The sequence below is a fragment of the Berkeleyomyces rouxiae genome, assembly GCF_048999995.1.
Source record: "Berkeleyomyces rouxiae strain 22BRR77 chromosome Unknown BrBRR77_ptg000009l, whole genome shotgun sequence".
NCBI lineage: Eukaryota > Fungi > Ascomycota > Sordariomycetes > Microascales > Ceratocystidaceae > Berkeleyomyces > Berkeleyomyces rouxiae.
This window is the reverse complement of record NW_027396499.1, coordinates 789,532-808,301: the sequence shown is the minus strand read 5'-3', so window position 1 is coordinate 808,301 and position 18,770 is coordinate 789,532. Positions and strand designations below refer to the sequence as shown.

The 18,770-nt window shown below is 52.5% G+C and overlaps 5 protein-coding genes across 5 annotated transcripts; 2 read left to right on the top strand and 3 right to left on the bottom strand.

Moving 5' to 3' along the window:
• Positions 1-3,016: 3,016 nt before the first annotated feature.
• BROUX77_006808 (uncharacterized protein) lies at positions 3,017-5,143 on the top strand (the record flags this gene model as incomplete). Its single annotated transcript, XM_073751834.1, has 2 exons — positions 3,017-4,835; positions 4,908-5,143. 2 exons carry the CDS (start codon positions 3,017-3,019, stop codon positions 5,141-5,143), a joined length of 2,055 nt encoding a protein of 684 aa, XP_073602955.1.
• A 1,001-nt stretch (positions 5,144-6,144) lies between these two features.
• BROUX77_006807 (uncharacterized protein) lies at positions 6,145-7,153 on the bottom strand (the record flags this gene model as incomplete). Its single annotated transcript, XM_073751833.1, has 2 exons — positions 6,145-6,855; positions 7,028-7,153. 2 exons carry the CDS (start codon positions 7,151-7,153, stop codon positions 6,145-6,147), a joined length of 837 nt encoding a protein of 278 aa, XP_073602954.1.
• Positions 7,154-8,020: 867 nt separating this feature from the next.
• On the top strand, positions 8,021-13,436 carry BROUX77_006806 (uncharacterized protein; the record flags this gene model as incomplete). Its single annotated transcript, XM_073751832.1, has 3 exons — positions 8,021-8,074; positions 8,144-8,798; positions 8,878-13,436. 3 exons carry the CDS (start codon positions 8,021-8,023, stop codon positions 13,434-13,436), a joined length of 5,268 nt encoding a protein of 1,755 aa, XP_073602953.1.
• A 354-nt stretch (positions 13,437-13,790) lies between these two features.
• Positions 13,791-15,929, bottom strand: BROUX77_006805 (uncharacterized protein; the record flags this gene model as incomplete). Its single annotated transcript, XM_073751830.1, has 2 exons — positions 13,791-15,684; positions 15,754-15,929. 2 exons carry the CDS (start codon positions 15,927-15,929, stop codon positions 13,791-13,793), a joined length of 2,070 nt encoding a protein of 689 aa, XP_073602952.1.
• A 787-nt stretch (positions 15,930-16,716) lies between these two features.
• BROUX77_006804 (uncharacterized protein) lies at positions 16,717-18,198 on the bottom strand (the record flags this gene model as incomplete). The annotated part of the gene is made up of 3 exons (XM_073751829.1): positions 16,717-17,536; positions 17,643-17,901; positions 18,018-18,198. 3 exons carry the CDS (start codon positions 18,196-18,198, stop codon positions 16,717-16,719), a joined length of 1,260 nt encoding a protein of 419 aa, XP_073602951.1.
• Between the last annotated feature and the right edge of the window lie 572 nt (positions 18,199-18,770).

Sequence of the window (18,770 nt, the reverse complement as noted above, 5' to 3'; positions counted from 1 at the left end):
TCATCCCAGCTTGAAGCGTGTTTATCTGCCTGCACACAAATCCAAGTATGAACAACTATTTAGCTAGCCTAAGTGCAGTTCTACATATTTGACCTCGTATGTGCCACTCTTCACTGCTTACTCATGTTTTGGAGTCTTGGTCTTACATTGGAGCCGCCTCTCACGCATCTAGTAGACGGTGCCTGTAACTGGTTGTAGAATCCGGCTAGACTTGTTCTCAGCTAACTTCCAACTCCAAAGTTAGAAAACGAAATTCTACAGAAGCCCACGCTAGGTTCGGGCACAAGAGACAAGTTTTCTCTTCTACTGGGTCGGTTCATGGTGTATTTTATTTATCGTATTCTCCCAGCAATTTATACACCCAAAAGGGGCCACTCCACTAGCAAGTAGTATTCTGCTGCCGGATATGCAACTAGACAGCACTAGCCTGTTTCCCCCTTGCACAACGTTGGGAAAAACGGGGCCTAGACCAGAGTTGTGGGGCCTCCTGTGATGCTATTGGACCAAAGCTTTCCTGGCCCCTGGATTGGCATCGTGGACTTGGGCTGGTACCTGACGAAGCCGTCTTTACTATGGGCAATGGGTGTAGGCATAGGTACACATTGATCATGGGACTTCATGTTCTTCTTCCTCCTTTAGTCTAGAGCTGCTATAAACTGATAGACTAGACTGCTTCTTCCAGCCTTAGTAAAATGCGTAGGGCGCTACTTGGTGGTCCTGATCCGGACCCAGAGAGATGGACAATGGGAGAGGGGGGGGGTTGTACAAGCAGAGTAGTCCCTGGGGATTTTTGGCTGCTTTACGAGGGCGTTGTGGATGAGGTCCTCTCTCCTTCTCTACCAAATTTCCATACGAGACACTGTCTTGTTCTTGATCTGAGAAAAGCTGCAGGGCTCCTACATGATGGCTGCATGGGGCCTAGGCCCATGTACCCATCCTGCCAAATCTCCGTGTAAAGGTACATTTGTCGACAGCAGCCATGGAGCAGGACGGCCAATAAGCCGCACAAGGCCCCTGGAAATCACTTCAACCCCTGACAGACAGCGTGACCCGGCCTGATTTTGTGGTGCAGCAAATTGACTGGGCCGCTGCGTCTGGCGTATGACATTTTCCACTTCCACCACGTCCATGACTCTGGCAACCTTGTCTGGAGCAGTGTTCCGAGGGCGAGCGGTCCTGGAGCGGTGATTGGCCCGAGCTCCTCCGCTCACGATGGTACAGGGAAGCCTGCAGCTTAGTTTTCTCTTTTTTGATGTTCTTCTGTGCTTCTTTTGTGGGTGATGCAGGAAGAAGAAGAGCAGTAGAAGGGGACGAGACGAAGACACGGCCAATCTCGCGTCTCCAACTGCAGTCATGGGTTGTGTGGCTGCTGCTGCGACTGTTACTGTTACCTTGATTGCGCCTTTAGGAAGCATCTACACTAGCCCGACTCTGGACTGCGTGTGTAAGAAGTGCAGGCACGGGCACAGAAAAGGCAATTGCACAACTATATGCATGCATGAATTGTACAGGAACACATACATACACACACGCACGCAGCTGCTTTCTCGTGCTTGTGCAGCTACCCTCCCAGATGAAGCGTTGGATTGTATTGTTTGCCTCCTTCCTATTCTTTTCTCCTTCTTTCGCTCCCCCTCCCGTCTCGTATCACTCACTGTCACCAAGATGTCGCTACTACTTTGTTTGCGGCCTAAGTAGCTTCCTTTTTTTTCTTTTCCTTTCCCTGGCCTCTTGCCGTCTTTATGTGTACTAATCAAGCCAATAGCCTACTCCTTCCTTCATTGCTACCACAAACAAAACTTTGAACCGTCATTAACGTGCTTGCCTGCCTTAGCCTACGCTGCAGCCAAATTTGGACTACGCCGCCTGCCCTGCCTTGGGTCTGGGCTTCAGTCCTCGTCTCTTTTCTTTTTTCTCTGTCATTTTATTGCCTGTATTTTATCCTTTTTTATACCCATCACCACACCTTATTTCATTTTCTCTATAGTCTTTGTTTTTTTCTCTCTCCTCTCGTGAAAAAAGCTTTAATTTCTTTCTTGCCTCTCCAAAGACCGTCTTAAGTCGACGACAGCCACACGTCACCACCGAGAGCAGTTGCTCTGTTGCGTCTTGCACTTTTTCTTCTTTTCCTTTTCTTTTTTTGCTCTAGCTCTTGCCGCAGTTGTCACTCGCTCTTTCCACTGTCCCTCCTACCTGCCCATCCCATCAGGTCACCTGATGCAGTCCCTTGGCGCCTGACCTCCCCCCCCTCCCTCTTTCTCTTCTCTTTTGTTCTCTCGCCGCGCTGTCTTTTATGTTCTGTTATACCTGAACACAGCATAGCCCACCCACACACTCTAAATCTCAACACTTTAAGAGTCCCCAGGAACCCATCGAATCGAGCTAGTGTCCACGTTTTGCGCCGCACTTCTCGCTCTGTCTGTCGTCTGCTAGCAAGACAAAAATAATACCACCTCTAAACCACCCATAATCACAGCGGCTGCCACCACTAATATCCAGCCCGTTGCTGCTGCCTGACCAGCCCGAAACCGCTTCTTCTCGCTGTCCTCCCGATATAATATATAGCCACAACAGCCATCACCACTCAACACTCCACTGCCCGCTATCTGCTCCTAAAACAAGCTCAGCTGTTCTTCTTTGTTCCGCCTCTGCCGGGCTCGCCTATCCGTGCCCGCCGATTCAAGTCTTCTCCTGGCTGCTCGACGTCTAACGGCCGCTTTTGCTGTTGGGCTGCATCTCTGCTCTCGACCATCGATTCCTTCCATTCCACCACTCCAGAGTGCACGCACAGTCTCCACTACAGTTTCACCTGTTGATCTTGTGTTTCTGCTTGACTGTCTCTCTCGCGTCCCTTTGTCTCTCTCCCCATTTAATCATACCTCCCTTTACTTGTTTGCTGCTTTCCCTCCCTGCAGCTGCACCTTTGCCTAAATAGAATCAACCACTCCACACCACATCACCCAACTCGTCCCATTCAACCTCATCTCATCTCATAATACTACCCAACCCATACAACATGGATCCGCCACGACCGCCGTTCCTCGAATTGAGGTCCATATCCTCTAGCTCTCAGCGATCTATCAAGCCCTCCATGCGCTCCCCTCGACTTCACGTGGCTGGAGAAGCCCCTCCAGAGCTCTCTCCTCTCGACGCCTTTGCCCTCCAAAGTCGCTTGCTGGCCAAAAAGCTGGAAGCGTCCAACAAAGAGGGCAGACGAATGAGCCGACTACCACCTTTGACAGACGAAAGCCCACTCGTCATCCAGAGCCGCTCAGAGTACTTCCGTGCCATGTCTCAGGACTCTCTTTCCGACGGTGGCGAATCCCCCACTCTCAACGAACCTGCAACAGGCCTGGGCCTGAGAACTGAGATTGAGGAGCCTCTTCCCGAGATGCGCCCTAGATCGATGCACCCACGAATGAGCCATATGCCAACCGCCGACCAAGAATCGCCTATACCTGTTCCGCAGTTCTCTGAAATGATGCGGGGACGGGCATCGGTCCTGAGCAACAACGGCTCCGTCAACTTTGGCGCACGCAGAGAGGCGTCCCCCGAGATGATCGGGCCCAGAGACGACAAGCTTCTCTCCCCTTCAGTCAACCGCTCGTCGTCACATGATGGTGCTAATGGCGCGGCCTCGTCCCAATCCCCTTCACTATCCCATTCCCTTCCTAAAAGTGAGGGCTCCGTTGATGCTGCCAATCTAGCGCCACCAAAGGCTATCTTCCCTCGCAGGTCCTCAAGCATTCTCTCTGGCCCTCCTCCTGATGACGACCAGCCTACGAGTCTCCACAGCCTCTCCCCAGGTCCGCGAAAAATGTCCAGCAGCAGCAGTATTCACGGGGGCTATGGGCCAGCCCTTGCGCCACGCTCCCCTTCAGTAACCCCTTCCACTACCTCCGAACTACGACGCCCTTCCTTCAACTTTTCGCGTCCCATCAGTCGCTCTGGTACGCCCTCCCTGGATCTTCCCTTGCCAACAAGACAGACCTCCTCCGACAGCCAACCCGCATTTATGAACCCCGATGAAATTGCCCACACGCCCGTGAGCATGAACAGTGAGGCATTCGAAAGTTTCGAGGAAAACCGCTCCCCTGGTCCTACCTACATATATTCTACGTATACTCTACCTCGCGGCAAAACTATTCAACGGTCTGTCCCTCTTGATGCCGCATCAGTATCAGAGTTTGGTGGCTCCCCCAAGTCGGTTAAGTCGGCCGTCAGTGGGGCACCTCCCTCACCTCCCACTCGACCTTCTAGCTCGGCTAGCCGGGTGACACAGTCGAATCTTTCGCTTCCTCGCTCTGAAGATGGTAGTGCACGCAAAAACTTGGCTTCACCCATGAATGAGAGCGCAAAGCTTCGGGTTGCCATGTCGGCAGCCACAAGCGATAGCGCCAGCACCGTCCGTCCCCGGAATTCTTCTCTTCCTACTGCATCTGAAATGACAACAGAGGAACATCTTGATAAAGGTATTGAGTGTCATGAGAATGGCTCTCTTAACGAGTCGACTTACCACTTGCGCATCGCAGCGAAGCAGAACAACCCCACTGCCATGCTTCTCTACGCCCTGGCATGCCGTCATGGCTGGGGCATGCGTCCCAACCAGAAGGAGGGCGTTGAATGGCTCCGCCGGGCAGCTGAGTTGGCGCAGGAGGAGATTGCCGAGGATGAAGAGCAAGCAAAGGAAGGTAAGCGCGTCAACACTCTTGAGAGCAAGACACGCAAAGCCCAATTTGCACTTAGTATCTACGAGCTGGGCGTCAGTCACATGAATGGTTGGGGCATCGAACAAGACAAGAAACTTGCTCTCAAGTGTTTCGAGATCGCCGGCAGTAAGTCTAATTTTATATTTCCCCTTCCCCCGACTGCTTGATATTGAAGACGCTAACATGATATTCTCTTAGCTTGGGGTGACGTCGATGCTCTGGCCGAAGCGGGCTTCTGCTACGCGCAAGGTATGGGCTGCAAGAAAGATCTAAAGAAGAGCGCCAAGTACTACCGCATGGCAGAGGCCAAGGGAATGAACATGGTGGGAAACAGTTGGATTCACAAGTCCAAGTACGACTCAGATGATGAGTCGAAAAAGAAGAAGGGCAAGCCGCGTGGTCGCCACCTCTTTGGCCACAAGAGCTCGTCTTAGACATTCAGTCTGGTCTTTTCTGCCCGACGCTTGTCATTTTCATGTATTCTGGGCTCTCTGATATCGCCCCTACTTCTTCCCCTTTGTTTCCTCCTGCCTGCATCTTCTGCTAGATTCTTCTGTTTCGTTGGCCTTGCCTGTTGTTTTGTACGATACCCCCATTCGACATATTTCATTCTTGTATTTTTTTGCCCGTTTGGGTCTTTTCCTGATGCCTCTAGGCTTCTCGTTTCCTTTGTTGTAACGCTGATGAGGCTTTATTTTTACCCTATTTCCAGCAACGGAGATATCGAGGATATCCCATTCAGTTCGGAGGCGTGTGCATTCTTGGGCTGTATTGTTTATATCAATACTCACACTGCTTAACGGGGAACATGAAAAGACTTTTTCCGTGTTACTCTTTTCCCCCAAGCTATCATTGCTAGCTCATGGATTTGTTTTATCGTTCTTTGGCATATCTTGCATTTGCTGCCTCTGTCCTTTTTTATCCAGGTGGTCATATTCTTGCATCGAGCGTAATGACGGGGTCTTTTTTTTTTGCAGCTCCGTTCTGGTTATCTTTTCTTCTATTCTTCATCTTTACTTCATGTTTCTACATCTTCTTTTTTTTCTTGGTTATCACTCCCTCATTGGGGGCATTCACCCAACTTTTGTTAGGTCTTTTACCATTTACACTCCTTTTCACATTCCTGTGTCGTATCTCATTTGTTGTTCTTCTGTAAAAGAAAAGGAATCATGGGATATCCTAGCATCGAAGCAAAGAGTTGTCTTTGGCTTGTGATATCTTTGTCTTTTGTTGTCAAATATTTTCGTTAGATAGATTAAACTAGTCGTGGAGGGCAGATATTGACTGTCCCTTTGAACCCTTCAAGCCTTGATACTCTTGTGAAAGAGGTTATGTGTAACTATGTGAACTGTCCTTGGCTTGCTTTAACTAGTGATGCAGAATTGTATGTTATTTCAATTGAGAATAAAAAAGCGCCAGACTCTAGCTTTGCTGTCTAACCATCAACCTCCATCTTCTCAGTCTCCTCGGGTTTGGACTTTCCAATCTCCGAAACGTCGGTAATGTCAATGAATTTGCTGAGATCTCTCTTTTTGATGATCTTTTCGTTGAGCACAGCAGTGGTGCCACGGGGGAACTTGTAGTTGTTGAGCTTCGCCGTGCGCTCGTTGGGCTTGATGTAGCCGCGCTTAAGGGTTGTCTTGTCCTTTGTGATGATGGCGACGTCGACATTAGAGCCCGAGCCCAGATCGTTGAAGATACCAGCCAGAATGGCTTTTGAGACGAGGTCGACGGCCTCTTCCTGGTTCAAATCGGGCTTCCACTGGCTCTCAAACACGGACATGGCGGCCAACGAACCAGAGCCCATGGTCACGTAGGGCAGCTTGTCGGTGCTGCCGTGGGCGTGGACGGTGAACAGGTGGGTGCCGGTGGGGTCGACGCCGGCAATGACGAGGTATGCACCAATGTGGCCCTGGTAGCGGAACAGATGCTGCTTGAGCATGGTCATGCACGTGACGACGCGCGGCTTGCGGCCGGTCGACTGGGCGTGCAGCTCAAGGTTTGACGAGACAATGGCCGTTGTGAACTCGGTATCAGCGGCGGTTCCGGCGCCGGCACACCAGATCTGCGGCGTGATGTAGTGCAGCTTTTCGCAGTTCTTGTCTGCTACTATGGGGCCGCTAGTGGCTCTGGTATCCGCGGCGATCTACAGGTTGGCGGAGCGGGAGGAGAGGACAGTCTGTTAGCTTGTGGTTCATGAAGGAGGGAGGGAGAGGCGGCTTCTGCTGCGGTAAAGCTGGTCCTGGCCGAGAGACATGGCCGGATGCCAGGCCGGCTCTGCTTGGTCCGCCGTGAGCGTGGGCGTGGGCGGGACTTACAACAACACCGCCATCGTAGATGCAGCCGACAATGGTGGTACCGGTGCTGGTGGCCTTGGGAAGAGGCACGCCACGCGCATGCAAGGCGACGTTGCGGTTGTAGTTAGAGAAATCGAATCCGGGCATTGTGGATGGTGAAGCTCAAGCTGTTTGTTCTCGGGGCGTGGGAGGTGTTATCTGAGAGGAGCGACAGCCGGCAGCATGGAATTAAGACGGGGTCGACAGAGACAAGAAAGCAGCACGCGGGAAAGGGAAGAAAAAAAACAGCGAACAGAGAGCAGTTGTCGTGGTGTCGTCAAGGAAATTGGTTGTGGGTGTGTGAGGCTTCAATGGCGACAGTCTCTGGGCATGATACTCGAGCTTCCTTTGCTGATGACGAGGCTAGACGCTGCCTCCCACCACAGGCAGAAGGTGAGAGCTTCTGTGCTCGCTTACTGGCTAGAGCTTGGGCGACGGGGGAGTAACAACCCTAGTCAGCGGCAACAGTAGGGTTCTTACTTTTTGAGCAAGGCTGAAAACACAAACAAAGGCGACAGCAGCCACATGAAAGTTTTGGGGCGGCCCTAATCAGCTTTTCAACACGCATCGCCGCCATCGCTGCCACAATTCTTGCAGTGTGGTGATTTATATTTTGCTTGATTTTTCTTTCTTTTTTTCTTTTTATTGCTTCCCATTGTCAACTTTGATCTCGCGCATTTTCAGGCCTTGGTTGCCCCCCAAAACGCGTCAACGCGCCCAGAATCCACCGACTTTTTTTTTCAGCTGCATTTTCCACTCTGGGGAGCTTGTTTTCTTGCTACGTCAAGTTCTCAGCCCAAAAAAATAGACTGACGGCGCCTACACCGGGATATTGTCAATTGCGGCGATTCCTTCTTGCTCCTTTATTCCGTCATCTAGATTGACCACCGCCATCAATATTGCGAGCTTGGGAATCGTGGACTGCTGTTCTGTTCCCTCGAGCTACACACCTCTTCACACAATCCGGAGCCGATGATGGCGACAAGTACAGTTGCTATGGGCGATGAGCTCGAAGTTATCCAGACCGAGGTGAGCATCCTGCCGAGGCTCTTATGCGACGCCTACGAACCCATCCGCTAACCCAAATCTCCCCTGCAGCTCCTTGGCTTCAAGTCGCTTGCCGGCGATGCCAAAGTCCAGCTGACCAGCGCCTGGTTCGATCCGCCCTCAACGACAGCATCGCTGCTGACCATCGCTCCCCGGAAGCGCCTGGTGGCCGGTGCTGGCCCCGATGCGATTGCCATCGTCCATACCGACGCCGCCCGCAAGGCCTTTGAGTCTCCCCGCGACGACGACAGCGAGGCGCGCCCGGTTGATCCTCTCGTCAAGCTGACCGTTTCTACGCCGACCTCACACCTCGCATTCACCACCGACGAACAATATCTCCTCGTGGCCTCACAGCTCGGCGGCGGAATTGCCGTGTACGAAACAGCAAGCCTTCTCAGTGGGAGCCAGAGCCCGGCCTTTGGACTGAGCACTGATGGAGTCGTGGTGAGAGCGCTGTGCCCTAATGTCGCGATAGAAAAGGCCGAGCTTTGCGCCGTCGTAACTGAGAACGGCGCTCTTCACATGGTGAATCTCAAATCGCGCACCATGAACAACATCATTGCCTCAGATGTCAGCTGTATGGGCTGGAGCACAAAAGGAAAGCAGCTGGTGGCCGGCAAGGCAAATGGAACCATCCAACAAATGACTCCCGAGGGCGACATCAAGGCCGAGATTCCCTGCCCCGATGGCTTTCACGGCGTACATGGTAAGTCAGAATAAAACGAGCAGAAGCGCAACCTCCCGCGCAACCAAAACTCGCGGCAAACTAACCTTTCTCGTCTCAGTGTCTTCGATCCAATGGCTCGAAAACCATTTATTTGTCGCCATCTACATTACTCCCAACGAAAACCCGCCGAGCTCGTCATATTTTGCCATTACCAGACAACCGCCGTCAAGTTACAACTTTAGAAAGATTCCAGATCCCGTCGACCCCTTTGGCTCCGAAAAGGTGCCCCACCACGGCATTCTCAGACTCAAGGACTTCCCGCCGAATCTTCAAGATGTGCTGGTGGTTTCATCGACCGAGTCCCCGGATATTGGTCTCCTGACGCGTTCCAAAACGCCACTCTCTAGCGACTTCCAAAGCGAGGACATCACTGGTGTTTTCACTATGACAGAAATGCTGGACGACACTCGGCGCGCTGGCCTCCCTATGGATACTAACTGCAACAATAGTGTGCCTGTTGGCATGGCTCTGGATCTTTCGGCTAGAGACACTGTCTACAAACCTATTCCTGCCGAGGAACTCGACGAGTCACCTGGCCCTGTTCCGGCAGTTTGGGTGCTGACGAACGAAGGTGTGTTGGTGGCCTGGTGGCTTATTTACAACGAGTCCATCACCGGCGGCACTACCTATCCTAACATGGCTGCACTTCTTCCCGACCTGGAAGAATCTGTTCCTGTGCAACCAATTACACCTGCTACTCCCGCAAAACCCGTCGCTCCTCCTTCAGCACTAGTACCGTCTACCGCAGCTCCGTCAACACCTGCAGCTCCTGCTCCGTCTGCATTTGGGAATGCTTCCACCGTCTCAGCATTCGGTAGTGCATCGAGACCTGGTCCCAAGTTTGGCGCTAGCGGATTTGGGGCCTCAACTGCAGCTTCTGCATCCCCTGCTTTTGGTCAGCCTAGTGCGATTGGTGCCGGGAAGGCGACTTTTGGTTCCAAGGCGTCGGCGTGGGCACCAAGCGATACCACTGCTTCTTCCGCTCCCGCTTTTGGCCAGTCTGGCTTTGCTTCATACGGCGCGACACAGTCTCCCTTTGGTGCCGCTGCTGGCGAGTCCTCACCTAGCGCATTTGCCGGGCCTGCTAAGACTGGAGGCTTCTCTAGTTTCGCCAGCTCTGGCGGAGGTTTCTCATCCTTTGGCGGCTCTGGTGACTCGTCGGGTGGCAGCATCTTTGGCCAAACTTCTGGAGCAACTGCTTCGCCCTTTGCTTCAGCGTCCACCACTGACACTGCCTTCAAGTCTACTGGCTCTTCTACGTTTGGAAATGGCCAGCCCTTCAAGCTACAGAGCTCCTTCACACCCCAGAAGATTGAGGAGGATGAAGAACTGTCTGATACCAAGCCCTCAACAAATGAGTCTCCCTTTAGTACTGGGTTTGGAGCCGCACTAGACTCTTCAAACACTCATTCAAAGGACGAAGATATGGAACCCGTTAAGGCTACGCCTGCAAAGACGCCGCTAAGAAGCATCTTTGGCGCCGAGACCAAGATCGGTACTCCAGAAACAAAGACCCCCCTCGCAAAATCTAATAACTCGTCTGATGACTCCTCGACACCCCCAAAGCCAGTATTCGAAGAAGGTAACTCTAGTGCTCAACTTACTCCTGAAGTAGCTACGCCTGTAGCTTCTAAGACCCTTTTTGGCAGCTCCTCGACCCCCAGCGCTACTCCCAAAAGCACGTTTGGTCAGCCGTCTACTGGCTTCAACCAGGCCACCACGCCGGCACAGACCAAGCCCATCTTCGCAACCCCCAAACCCGCGGAGGAGTCGACGACGCCAGCCACTGCAAATAAGTCTGTCTTTGGCCAACCGTCGCGTGGCTTCGGCGGCACATCGTCAACGACGCCTAGCCAGGCTAAGAGTTTGTTCGCCACATCCAAGCCTGTGCCAGAAACCACGACTCCTGCTAAACCCGTGCCGATCTTCGATCCACCTTCCAAAATTCCTGTTCCTGGTGCAAGTAGAACTAGCATTTTCGGCACTCCCTCGTCCAGCACACCTCCTTCCAAGCAGCCTGTCTCCAATGTTTTTGCTAAGAGTCTAGGCCAGAGCAAGACGCTGTTTGGCAGTACTACCGCTCTGGATGATGAAGATGACCAGGAAGATAGCCAGCTTGAGCACGATGAGTCCGAGCTGAGCGAACAGGTCGAGGAGGAGCTATCTCAAGGAGAGGACGAAGCCGAGGCGCAGGAGTCTGAAGAAGATGAAAATGAAGCTGAACAGGAAGAGGATGAGTTTGAAGAAGAGGTCCAGCAAGAAGATGAAGTCAAAGAAGAGGAATCGGAAGAGGAGTTCAATGGATTGGACTCTGACAGCGAAGAGTCTACCACGCCTGCTCCGAAGGAAAAGAGCTCCAGATCCTTGATTGAGTCTTTCACATCTTCGGACTCTGTGCAGGAGGGTGCTGATAGCATCTTCGACTCGACAACTCCAGCCAAGACGACCACGCTCTTTGGCAAGGCCTATAATCCGCCCGCAAAGGGCAAGATCTTTGGCTCGACAGAGGAGAGCAGTCCAGCCGACCGACCGACTCCAGAAGCCAAGAATCCCTTTGCTGCTTCAACCACGCCTACGACTACCCCGGCTCCTTCTCGCTTCAGCTTCATATCTTCTACTTCTGTACCTCTGCCGCCCAATAGCACTAGCAAAAGCTCATACACTGCTGGTGATATTTCGTCTAGTTCCACATCTAAGAAGGGTGTTTCTGACGATGACTCGACCTTCCTCAAACCTTCCCTCCCCAAAGCCTCGAACAAATCTGCCTGGACAATGGACGGGGCTTCGCAAATGGAGTCTAGTCTGCTTACCAAGAAGCCTAGCGGTAAGGCTGGTAGTTCAATTGGCCAAAAGTTCAAGACTCGCAAGCCTGTGCTGCCAGAAAGTGAGGAAGAGTTTGGGGAGGAAAGCCAGGACGAAGCTTCTGGTCTTCATGATAGCAACAAACATGAGTCTGATCTTGAGTTTGACGAAGGTGTGGTTCATGTGTCTAAGGAAATTAGTCCATCATCCTCCAGTCGGACACAAAGTTCATTCACTGGCCTTAACGGGCCCTTCACGATAGTGCCGAAGCCGACGGCTTTGGACAAGACATCTCTATTCAGCGAAAGTCTGAGCAAGCCGTCGGCCATCTTTACGCCTCCGACGCAGACTAGTCCTAGATCTCCTAGTCCTATGCGTACTGCTGTCCCTAACCGTGTCATGAGAGCCGAAGGCATTCGGTCAGTCAGTGCTCCTGGTTTGCCTTCAAGTATCCTGGGTCAAGGCCCTGGAAAGCCGTTTGGAATCCCCATCCTTGGTAGTAACGATAGCCAAGTTGAGGAGAACCCATTCATCGCACACCAACGCAAGGCTAAGGCTAAGCAAGAAGCCGAGGAGGCTAAGCCGTTGATTGATGATGAAGACGACGAGGTCCAGAAGCTTCTGTCTTGTGAGCTCCAGCCTACTCTCGAAATTGACCAGTTGATGGCGCACACCGATGTGGCTCCGCCTGCACATGATAGCATTCCTGCACAGGTTGAGGCCGTCTACCGCGATATCAATTCCATGGTCGACACGATTGGTCTTAATGCCCGCTCCGTAATGCAATTTGTGCTGGGCCACAGCAAAACCGACGGCACTGAGCGCCAGAAGGATGACTTGGAGTCTTCTGATGACTGGGTCCTGTGTAACCTAGCCGACCTGACCGACATTATCGAGATCGACTTGGCCAACGATCTTGACAGGGCCCGCGTCTCGCATCCGGAAGAGAAGAAGGCGGATTGCGAGGACATTATGCGCAACATGACCCGCCTGCGCTCAAAGCAACAGGACTTGCAAGTCATTCTGGCTCGCCTTGACCCGAACCAAGCCGAAGTCTTCCAGAACCTACCGCTTAGCCCCGAGCAGGCCGCTCAGCAAAACGAGCTGCGCCGCGAATACGCCCAGTTCACGCAAAAGCTCGTTGAGGTCGAAGAGGCCCTGACCATGCTCAAGACTCGCATCGCCACCGCCAGCCAGGCCGTCGGCAAAGGCAAGGCCGGCGCCGCACAGGTTCCCACCGTCGAAGCCGTCATGCGCACCATCACAAAGATGACCAGCATGGCCGAGAAGCGCAGCGGCGACGTTGACGTGCTCGAGACCCAGATGCGCAAGCTGCGCCTCGCCTCTGCCACGCCCACGCGCGACCTGGTCCTACGCGCCCGCACCAGCACCAGCACCAGCGCCGCCCCAGGCACCCCGCGCACACCCCAGCGCCACCTGAACAAGCGCGCATCGCTCTTCTCGCCCGAGCGCAGCACCGACGGCGCTGCGCTGTTTTCGCCCGCGACACCCCGCGCCAGCAGCAGCCAGGCACTCTCGTCGTCGCTGCTCGGCGACGCCAGCGGGCCGTTCCGCGCGTCGGTCTCCATGACGCCTGTGCGCGACCACCACCTGGCCCCGGCCGGCTCTCTTACTCCAACCGCCGGCGCCGGCGTTGGCGCGTCGCCGGTTCGCAGGAAGATGAGCGGGTTCAGCAGCGAGGAAAAAGCGCAGCTGATGGGCAAGAAGGCGCGTAAGCGTGCGGTGCTGGATAAGTTGAAGGCGCAGGTGGAGCAAAAGCGCGTGACGGTGTGGGAGATGGAGACGATGGAGTGAAGCGAGATGGGCGAAGAAAGGTTGTAGTTGGGTGGAAGCGGGGAGTGAGCGGGTATTTTACTTTTGTTTGTCCTTTTATATTTGTTTTTTTGTTCAGTTACTAGTGTCTTGATATTGTCATTTGTACTTGTTTCTTGGCCTGCCGCACATTCACGAGGGAAGATAACTAGTGAATAACGGAAGAGAGTATATTTGGTCTGTCTACTTGGTGCAAATAGTTACACCCAGTTTTCATCACTGTGCCATGTCTACTATTACATGTCCACCACAGGTCCATCTCTGTCGCCCCATTTCCAGCCAAAGCAACACATTGCCCTGCTAAATCTCGATTTCCCCTGTCACTATTCAAACAGTTTATTTCGAATTGCCTGACCCTCTGAGCTTCGAGAGAGCCCATTTCAACAGAAAGGGTCTACCTTCTTGCCCCGGTGTCTCGTTGGACATGTCCAGCTCGCTGGCGGTGTCCAAGTCGCTGGAGGTATCCGAGTCGCTGGACGAGTCTGACTCACCGCTGACGCACTGGGGGCGAACAAGGTCGCTGGCGAACTCGTGCATGATGCTGATGAACGCGCCGTTGGTCCAGCCGAAGCCCTCGACCACATCGTACTCGCCGCCACCGCCCGCGCTGTTGATGCTTTCCGAAGTGTACTTTTCAAACATGATGCCGTTGGAGCCTTCGGGTAGACCCGAAATCTTAGGCGTCCTTGAGGTGCTTCCGCCGGTTGCATACCAGGTGCAGAACACGCTGTCGACGTAGCGCTGAGCCAAACGCAGAGACAGGTCACCTAGCCCGTTGACGTCTTTCCTGTTACGCAGATTGCGTGGCCAGCTGTCTATACTTGTGGCGAGCATGTGCATGTGCGGAGGCCACACGTTTGGAGAGTCCCACTGTTGGCCTGTACGAACATTGGTGGCCGGAATACCACCCGGAGCAGAGTTGAGCTGAGCAACAATGGGCTCGACTATCCGGCGTCTATTTTTTAAGTTCAAACCAAAATGAACAGGAAGGGCGTCAGTCCACAGAGGGTAGTAAGACGAAACGGACCGAATAACCTTCATGCCCTCAGGGGTGTTTGGGTTGGGATCCGTGTACTCATTGGCAATATCTTGTTCATCGAGAGGGACGTAAATGTTTTGCTGGGCCGATGTCATGTTGTAGTCGAAGTAGGAGTAGAGCTCGTCATTCCACAATACGGCGGCCATGTTCCTACTTCTCTCAACAGCCCGTTTGCACCAGATATTAGCTCCACTGCTGTTTTTATTCTCCACGTGCAAGGTAGCTAAAGATGCCTCGACACTGTACATGATGCTGTTGAGGTCGACAGGAATAGTGTTGACAGTGTTGAGGTTACGGAGGGGAAAATAATCATCTCGGATTGCATCCGATGGGTTTGACATCCACCGTGATGAGTAGTCCCACCCAGACTCTGCACCGGTAGCAAGGTTCGAGTACAGATTGGCCAACTCAGACTCGCTCAACTCAGTTCCAGGGTAAACAGTGCCACTCTTGGAGTAGTACGAGGCGTTGTTGGCCGTGACGTAGTCCTCGTAGTAAGACTCAGGGCGTGGCTGGTTGTTGTCCACATGGTATCTGTTTAGATGGTAGGTTGTTCCATCCCGCTCGATTTTCACAGATCTGTTGTCCATCCAAAAATTGTATTCTTTCTCGAGCAAGGGCAAGGCTCTTTCGGCCAGCTTCTTGTCAGGGTGGTGGCGAAGAAACTTCCTCACCATCAATGCCAGCAAGGGAGGCTGAGATCGGTTCAGATAGTAGGAACGGGCTCCATTTGGGACGAAGCCGTATGTCTCAACCATGTCCAGGAAGTTCTCAATGGCATTGCGGGCCAGTTCAATGTAGCTTCCGCCACTGTAAATCAGTCCCTCAATGATCCAGTACGTATCCCAGTAGTACGGCTCGCGGAAGCGGCCGCCAGCGATTACAAACGGCCGCTTCATTGGCAAGAAACTGCTAGGGCAGTCTTTGCAGGTCGAGGCCGAGACATACTGGCGCGTGAGGTCGGACCACATATTGACGACCTTCAGTGAAAACTCCTTCAGAACAGGGTCATTGATTCTTTCTAAAAAGTGTGGCTTTGAAGGAAATTGTATTACGTTTGCAGGCTGGAGCTCACCGCCAGCGGGGTCAAAGTTATTCTTGAGAAAAGTATGGAGTGCCGAGTTGTTGGCAAGAGGCTTGGCTAGCTTGTCGAAGTCCGCCTGGATATTTGCCAGTGGCTTGCGCGCCGGCCTGAAGTTATAGGTGAACCCGAGTCAGTACGGAGGCTCTTGAGGAGATAACGGCAACGGGCAGACTCACATATCAACAAAGGTCTTGGAGTCGGCAAACGGCCGGGCAAGCTGAATCTGCTTCAGCATGTCGCCATGGCAGTAGATGGGCGAGTCACAGGGGGCAATCACTCCGCCGTCGGTATAAACGGCGTATGCTACGGGGGCCGCAGCCCCGAGGACCAAGCTAGCCTTCAGAAGATGCATGGTGGGAGGGGGCGGAGAGATTCAAGGGCCGGGAATTAAGTCCGTGGGATTAAAGATGCGGGCAGCTTAAGCGTGCAGGAACAAGGTTAACTGATAGAAAAAAAAAGCTGATGCAAAAAGAAGTTTCTGATGAAACCTACACACCAAGAGAAGAATCTAGAGCGAAGCCTCCGGGACAGCTTGTATTTATATTTGGAAGAGCACCGGCAGCCCGAGTCCCAGGCTCACCTAGCCCACCGCTTTCGTGAATGGCAGCTACCCTCCCACGAAGTAGATTCTGCCACCTGCCTTTCTGGTGGTGCGCAGATCATGTCTGGACTGGTCGGAGTACGCAGAAGGGAGAATGGAGTGAGATGAGTTACTTCGAACTGGGGAGAATGTGCAGTTGCCAAGACAAAAAATCAAGCCTGGGTGGTAGTTGCTTCCGGCCCGAGCTCAAACCTACTCCGATATCTGAGCACGGGCCGGTCGGGAGTCCCTACGGTCCTTTTTGCACTGTATATTTAAAGCCTTGGATAGATAGGCCAAGCTGAGAGCTTTGCTTGATAGGTGTTTGGTAGGTTTAGGTTTAGGTTTTCGTGTCCAATGAACCTAGAGTCGGCGTTGCTCGCCCCCATGTTGTCGTTTTCTTGCTGTAATCTCCGGAGTTTCTGTTTATATTTGATCCGTTCGACTGCAGGTCGCCCACCAGAAGTCGGACGCTTTGTAAACCAGACCGCATGTAAGCTACAGAGATATAGACATGGGATGTTAAATATCGAATGGTTAGCTGCGCTTGTCTATTGTCTCAATGCAACCTGTACATGTTCCGTGGGCCCTCTTTTGCAGGCAAGCTACCCTGGTTCTGGCCCATGGCTTTCTGAAAAACTCTCTCAAGTTTTTGTAGGACTTGTTCCGCCTTCTCCACGACCTGATAATGCACGACTAGCCGTGAACCGAAAGTCTTCAACCCCTCTTCTTGCATTAACCCCACAAACTGCGCATCTGAGCAGCCTGCCGCAGCCAAGTCTAGCCAGACCATGTTTGTTTGCACCGGATGTGTGAACTTACCGCCGAGATAAGCCCAGAGTCTTTCTATCTTTTGGGCAAGCTCATGGGTAGCCTTAAGCTTACCTCCGTCTCCGCCCGGTCCTGTGCCAAAAGTAGTGTCTACTGCTACATGGGCTGCAGCAGTAATAAGACCCGGCTGGCGAATGCCACCTCCAATGGCTTTGCGAGTCCAACGGGCATACTTGATTAGCCCGGCGCTACCAACCAGAATGCTGCCAATAGGAGCACCAAGTCCTTTGCTAAAACACATGGTCACTGTATCAAATGGTGCGCATAGCTCATGTAGATTTCCTGTGCCTGCAGCAACAGCTTCCCAGAGGCGCGCACCATCGCAGTGCATCTTTATGGAGTGCTCCGAGGCAAAGGCTGCTATGCGGGAGATCTCAGCTGGAGGAAAGAGAAGCCCATCAAGAGTGTTTTCTAGCGAAATAACACGAGTAGGGCAGGTATGGATATCATCACCCAAGGTGACATGAGGAATAATGTCTTCAAGTGTCAGGTAGACTCCATTAGAAGGCTTAACACGAATCATCATCGCGCCCGAGAAGGAGGAAACGCTACCGAAAGTCGGGTTAGCTGAGGGTAATGCAATTTATTTAAAGCCGAGCCGGAAAACGGGATACGAGGACATGCGAGCTAACCGATGCATAAAATTTGACATACCTGCCAGCTTCATATTGAGCAATATGAGATCGACTATCACACAAGACAGCATACGGAGGCTGAGTAAGTAGAGCACGTGTAGCCAGCTGGTTTCCCATCGTCCCGGATAGGACGAACAGACCAGCTTCTTTGCCCGTAAGTTCAGCCATATGCTGTTCTAAGCTGTTGGTAGTAGCGTCCTCTTGCATGACATCATCTTGAAGCGTACAGGCCTGGATGGCTTCTAGCATGGTCTGGGTTGGTGCAGTCATTGTATCACCTATACACGGGCATCGTCAGTGATGCTTATTGTACGAACACCATGTCGTGTATAGATTATCGTCATGCGGAATTGACACTCTATACACGCATGTTTTGCAAGAGATGAGAACTTACTCCGTAAATCAAAGCATGATGCCCCTCCAGTCTTGGCCCATGCGCTATTACTAGTATATCTAGCATTTCCGTGACTGAAGCGAATGGGAGTAAAAAAGGGCGATAGTAGCTGCGGGTGACGCTGAGATGCCCGATTTGAGCCCAGACACAGCCGGCTAGGTCGAAGGAGGCGGCCGGCCATAGTGTATGGAATTGCAGGTTTTTATATTTCGCAGTTTCTCAAGATGCAGGAGTGGAAATGGGCCTCTGTGGCAGCGGTGATGTCTTGTTTTTGAGGGTTTTATGGTAAAATAAGAATTGAGGCGCATCTGCAGCCTTGGCCAGCCCGCAGACTTCAAAAGCTCCGGTTGAGGTAAAAAGTGGAGACTTACTTGGAAGTGGGTTCCTGCCAGAGAGTACGCGTGCTTTCTTTACTCAACCAACCCTCGATCTCGATGCTGGCTTGTAGCAGTAGTTGCAGCTCAATTTTAAGCAGCTTCCTATCCAGTCGAATAAACTTGGTCTATATAAAGCTGCCCGTCTGGATTGGACATGCGGGGGTTGGGTAGCTGCACCAATCAGAAGAGCGACGGTTGGTAGGATCTAGTTGTCGACGGTGTTTTGTGTGACAGGGAGGAGGCATTGAAGAATGGCGGCTCGTGGACTCCTGAAGGCCTATGAACGGTTGTCTCGTTTCTTGGTAACACGCCGTTTCGGCGTTTCTTTCCCCTCTGCATAAGAATGAGTCTGTTTCTTTGTCTTTGTATATATGTG